Source organism: Manacus vitellinus, unplaced genomic scaffold (genome assembly GCF_001715985.3).
Source record: "Manacus vitellinus isolate BGI_N305 unplaced genomic scaffold, ASM171598v3 scaffold_3_pilon, whole genome shotgun sequence".
NCBI lineage: Eukaryota > Metazoa > Chordata > Aves > Passeriformes > Pipridae > Manacus > Manacus vitellinus.
The window spans coordinates 31,417,653-31,423,652 of NW_021940535.1; the positions used below are offsets into that span (position 1 = coordinate 31,417,653).

The following is a 6,000-nucleotide window of genomic DNA, read 5'->3' on the forward strand; positions in this document are numbered from 1 at the left end:
CCCATACACATTATGGCTGTGTAAATTTAATGCTAAATAACAGGGTTGCTTTGCTCCTCTGCATAAGTCCCTGTTGAATACAGAATCCAAATTTTCCATGGAACATTTACACTGCAAGCAAAGTTTAATTGGAACTGGGACCATGAATTTCTTAAGGCTCATAAGAAAACGTGTGTTCTACTTTCCAATGCAACATCAGTATTTTCCAGCTGATAAACGTTTTGCCTTAGTCAAAAAGCACAGTTTTGGTAATAGGAAGTTTGGATGCCTTACTCCGCCAAGACCTGGAGGACCAGGGGGCCCTGCAGGACCTGGTAGTCCATCTTCACCATCTCTGCCTGGTGGACCTGGTGGACCCTAGAGTCAAAAAGAGGATTACAAAGTGAACATTAGAAGTGGTTGAAGAAATCTCTGATGTGATAACTTCATTAACAACCAGGGACCTACATCACACTCTACAGCAGTTTCAATAAATGCCTAACTTGAGAAAATAAGTATAGTCTGATTTTATGTTCACTCCCCATAACTCAAATCAGATATGTACAGACCTTCATATTTGAGAAGATTTATGGGGGAGATATTTCATTTATGCTACCAAAGCATAATCTCCAAATTGGGAAGTTTCATTTTAAGTGAACAAATTTTGGACTTATACATTTCTTGTGACCCATATGGACCCACAAAGGTGCTCAAGTTTTGCCGTTGTGGCAGTTAAGGTGAGGTATTTACTTTGTTTAGTATTTTGGATCCAGTTCAGTGTTAAATGAAATCCATAATAAATGGATTTCTAAAGGAGCAGGATTAGACTTCCTACATTCAGGACAAAGTCTGTATCTCATTTCATTAAATGAATTTAGTTAGTGGTAGCCTAAATCAAATATCCAGTTGATTATACAGATAGAGTCTTCCTAATAGTTCCCTTCACATTTGTCAGCATACTACAATCTCAAAACCTCAAGAGCTCCCTATCAGTAGTATGGCATTTTCATTTTCAGAAGACACGTAAGACACACATCTACAAGCTACACAGATAAGCATGTGAATTTCAGAATGCCACTTTACAAAGAGCAGCAGTGATGCAGAAGCAAAACAGAAAAGCAAATATCAGCAATATGAATGAACAGTACAATTAAATTTTTCAACTGTCCTCATTTATGGTTACTTTTACAGTAGCCTTTAATAATACAACGTCTGCTTTGGCTAGCAGAAGGTAGATGACAAATGCCTAGCTGCCAAGAAGAGAGCTTTTCCAAGCCATCTTCAGAGGCACAGATAATAAATCATCCTCAAAACTGGCTTTGTCTATTCAGGGCTTATCCAGATACGATATTGTTCAAAGACCACATCTTTATGTGTCAACTTTTCCCTCTACACTTCCATGCACTATTTCCATGGTGAGCAACTGGAAAAACATTTTTCAAGTTATCACTTGGATTGCTAGGCTGCTATATGATCTCAATCACATCTGCTCAGGCACAATGACCATAATTAGGTCGCTGAGGTACTGGTACATAGGTAACTTGGTTTCTTTTTTGATGAAATTGTACATGCAAGCCTCTACAGCTACATTCATTTAACATCACAACGATGCCTAAACTTATTTTTTACCCTACTGTTCTTCCAACAACTGCTGTTCAAAGTTCACAAACAAATGAACGGCCTTACCCTTTCTCCCTGCGGCCCTTTGTCTCCTCTAGGGCCCTGCAGGAAGAAAATAACACTTAATGAGTTACCGCGGAAATTTTCCAGGAGGATACAGGGAAACAGATACATGAAGAATAATTAGTGTACATGAAAAAGTGAAAGATGACTGCACATACAGGTCCAATAGCTATTTTCCACAGACAGATAATTCTTTTTCCCTGTCACTAGACCCTGTCACTACTGTGTGAATTAAAATTATCACTGCACAGACCACAGAAGAAATTTAAAAGTTTATTTTCATCTCCACTAAATAGCTAGTTCTAATTTAAAGTAGGGACTCTTACAAATAAAATAGAATCTATTTAGCTTTTAAGATCTGTATAGATATTGCTGTACTATTCAATTCACGTAAATCTTTCTGAAGGAACTCTGACTAAGAATGCTACTTTGATGAATTTTAGTTCTTAGTAGGTTTAGTTCTGCTCATGGATAAAGCATCTTTATTTTGAATTATTTAAATTCACCCTGGTGTTAAGATGTTGCACTGATTGTTCCCTCCTTTTTACTGCCTACTCATTTCAGTGCTAGTGCTATTTTCAGAGAACACGGAAAATAATGAATGTAGTCAGTTTTCCTTTCATCCAATATTCATCAAAATATTAATCTCTCGAAGATTATTTGATACCATCTCCATTTCCACACAAGAAAAAAATTGCTTACCTTACGCCCTGCAGGTGCCTGGAAAAAATAAAGAAGAGAGTTAAAAAAGTTAAAATTTCTCCCAGTATTTTAGACTAAAATAGTGTATAAACTTAGATTCATCTTCTTACATAACTATACTTTTCCTCAGTACAGTATATTTAAGTATGCCCAAAGGTTTTAAATTACTATGAAGGCTACAAGTTTATATATAGCAAAGATGCATGTAACTATATGAAAACATTCTGTTGAAGGCTGACCATCTTGCAGCTATTACAGCCTAAAAAACTAGCATTAAAAAAAAGTCACACCTGAGCTCTTCCATAATCTTTCTGTGCAATGAAATTTAGACTGTAAAACTGGCTTTAAAGTAGAGTCTTCTCCAATCCAAACTGCCAGGTGCAGTATCCAAACACCACTGCTCTGTTACTTTCTCCTCATGGTCTCTACACCTATGAAGGCAGTCTCTTAAAAAGTCCGTCCCACTTGTGAAATCGGGGTGGGTACCTTTCCAGGCAGCCCCTTCGGGATTTAATCACCATCTTTCCATGACCATCTTGAAATGAATTTTAGAAAATTATACTGCCACAAGAAAAGAATCCTAGCCTGTTAATTGGAGTGCTACAAACAGATAAAGAAATTACACTGACCTCGTTCACATCTGTAAAAAGAAGGGAAAGAAAAAAAGAGAGATAATTAGAGTGTGGATTCAGTTATTTTGCAAGTTTTACATTTCATTGCTTTTAATTCAAAATGCAATTTTCTTTATTTTCTTAACGCAATAAACATTTTCTTTATGTAATTTCTTACTTTTAAGATGATTATTTTAGACTGGAAAGATTCGCAGGTGAAATTGCCATGTATTCCAAATTCGAAACAGACTTGCTAATTAAACTAAAACAAGTAATATGATTGGTGCCGTAAAAAGGCAGATATCATCTATAAGCCTTCTCTAAATATTCTTAAACGTACCTCCCTAGAAATAAAAGCACCAATGTATTTTCACATGTGTGCGTGCAACAGAATAAGCCCAGACAGGCTGATACATTGTGAAGATGTTGAATTTTAGGAGTAATTTTAAATTTTAATGTAAATAGCCCCATCACACTTTTTATGGGGAACGGCTCTAGCCACACATACCTATTTCCACAATTTCCTGTAAAAGCGTGTAACAGAGAACACCTTGAAGCTATTAAACACCAAATGGCAAATAACCATATGTTATGTACTACTAAATATGCTATTATTCATTAGTTGGAAATACAAATTTTCTGAATTTCTTAATTTACAATTAAAAATCTATTTTGGCTTAAACTCATTATAGTAAAAGGGTCTCATATCACACTTGAATGCCACCAATTTGACCTTATCCCTAAGTAGCAGGTTGTTGGAGATTTTTCCACAACATGTCACTTCGGCAATGTATGATCACACTAAATTCAGATGATTCGTACAGTCCAGCAAAAGGTAACACTGCTGAAATGCTGAAAGCACTGAAATACCGCGGCAGCACACACCGATTGCCTGTGCTAACCCAACATAAAATTGAAGCCATTACTGCCCCCAGGTGATGTGACACTGGCAACTACCCAAACTCATTGCGGGCAGCGCGGGGGCGCTCGGTTCGGGGTCCCCCACACGAACCGCTCCGTCTCCTTGGCGAAGGAGCTGCTACACCAAGGGTGGGTGGGGGGATGTCCCCAGAATGCCCCGCCAGAACGGCCCTCCCGCCGCCCCTCGGGCATCCCCCGGGCCACGGCCACCGCGCTGCCCACTGCCCCGGCCCCTCGCCACCCCCCGGGCTGGCAGCGGCAGGGGCACAGCCGAGGCATGTTCCCGGGGGCTCCCAGCTCCCTGAGCGGGCAGCGCACGGCTGCTCCATCCCTCCTCCGCCCTGGAAGGCGGCCAAAGCCCAGTGCAGAGGCACGACGGCCAGGGGCTCAGGGGGCCACTTCCCAGGGCGCTGTCGCGCAGAGAGGCGGGGAAGGGCTCAGCTTCGGCCCCCGCCGAGTGAGCGGGGCGCGTTTCTCTCCCACCACAGTACTTGTGCCTGTGTGGGTGCCCTTTTCCCTCTGCGATGGGGGGCACTAAATCCTCTCTCAGCGAACGTCGGGGAGCCGCGCTCCCTTTTCTCACTAGAGCAGAGCAATATTGCTTCCCTGCCTCCTTTCGTCCTCCCCTCCCCGGAGAGCCCTTGGGGCGGGCTCAGCGTGCGGGGATCTCCGCGGGAACACGGGAACAGCCCCGTCCCGTTCGCGCTGGGCCCAGGGCCCCGGGGCGCCGCAGGGCTCCGATCCGCCCGCAGGGGCGCTGGCGGCGGGAAGCGGGACGGCGGGTCCCGCACGGAGCCACCGCCGCCCCCCGGGGGAAGGGAAGGGATGAGCCGCCGCTCTCCCGCTCCTCTCGCTCCTCCGCTTCGGAAAGCGCGCCTGAAGTCTCACAAAAGTACAGCCTGGGTTCTTCCGCTCGCCGCAAGCACTCTCCTCCCAGCCTGTATCTGTATCTCCTTCCCAGCATCTGCGCTGGAGATAGGGCTTTGCGTTCTCCTTTAGGTACGAGCCCGTCTGGGGGGAGGGGGTTATTCTGGTTTTCTCTTTTTTTTCTTTTTTCTTTTTTTTTTTTTTTAATTCGTAGCGGGAAATCTCGTTGGCCTTTTGCCATCTTATTCTGAGGGGAAGAAAGAAGCTAGATTCTGATCTGGGACGGGAGGTGGCAGTTTATGAGCTGGTCTCTATCGTTTGGGAAGAGGCAGCTCCCCGCAGATTGCTGTCCGTGGGGAGGGCGTCGGGACAGAGCGCAGAGCCGGACAGCCACCCCTGCCACCACCCCTGCCACAAACAAGCGGAAAACACTTACGTTGGCCTGTTGTTAGGTATGAAGTTACTGCGAGCAGCAACCAAATCCGTGTATCCACAAAGCTGAGCATGTCTAGTTGCAAGACATGCAGACTCCTTGTGGTGCCGAGTCGGTTGGTTAGCTATCGCCTGTGGGACGCAGGCATACAGTCTTGAGGAGTAACTCCAACCTTAGCAGAAACCTGCTGCCCGGGACGCTAAATTAACCCAGCCCCGGTCCGTTCTACTTATACCGCAGGAGGGTCCCGGCACCGCCCAGCCCGTCACGTGCCCGTGTCTCCGGCCCGGCGCGGCAGCCTTGGCAGCGGGACCGGCGGGGGGGCGGCGACGGTAAATTGGTTCCATGCTTTGAGGACGTGGACACTTTGAGGCTTTCGGAAGGAAAATCTGACTCGTCGTCTGATTTTTTTTTTTTTTCCCTTTTCATTCTCTCTCTTTTTTTTCTTCTTTCCCCTCAGCCGTCCCCCGCCCCTCTCACCTCGCTTTTCTGGGAGCGCGGCCGGGAGCCTTGCCGGGCAGCCGGCTGGCAGCGCCCCGACGGCGTTCAAAGCGGGAGCTGTCCAGGGCCTACGGAGCCTCCCGCCCTGCGGGAAAGCGGCCGGGGGAGCCGGGACGAGGCTGGATCCCCTACTCAGCCTCTCCTCGTTGTCCACTGCCACCAAGGACAAAGGGCGACCCTCCCCACATTCCCGGACGCTCTAGCGCGAGGCCTCTAGCACGGTCACCACGGTCCCGCGCCCCTCGTCTTTCCCTGCGGACAGCGGGTGCCGGGGCACCGACAGCCCCTCAGCCCGCTGGCAGC

The 6,000-nt window shown here is 46.1% G+C and overlaps 1 protein-coding gene across 1 annotated transcript in view; it reads right to left on the minus strand.

Annotated features, from left to right (window-relative positions):
* The window catches only part of COL1A2 (collagen type I alpha 2 chain), a 39,418-nt gene extending 33,975 nt beyond the window's left edge, over positions 1-5,443 (minus strand). Inside the window, exons 1-5 of the mRNA XM_008921186.3 lie at positions 5,200-5,443; positions 2,994-3,004; positions 2,365-2,382; positions 1,666-1,701; positions 274-357 (exon numbers count right to left, since the gene is read on the minus strand). Coding sequence (XP_008919434.2) covers positions 274-357; positions 1,666-1,701; positions 2,365-2,382; positions 2,994-3,004; positions 5,200-5,269 — 219 coding nt within the window. The 5' untranslated portion in view covers positions 5,270-5,443. The remainder of the gene's footprint in view (positions 1-273; positions 358-1,665; positions 1,702-2,364; positions 2,383-2,993; positions 3,005-5,199) is intronic.
* Between the last annotated feature and the right edge of the window lie 557 nt (positions 5,444-6,000).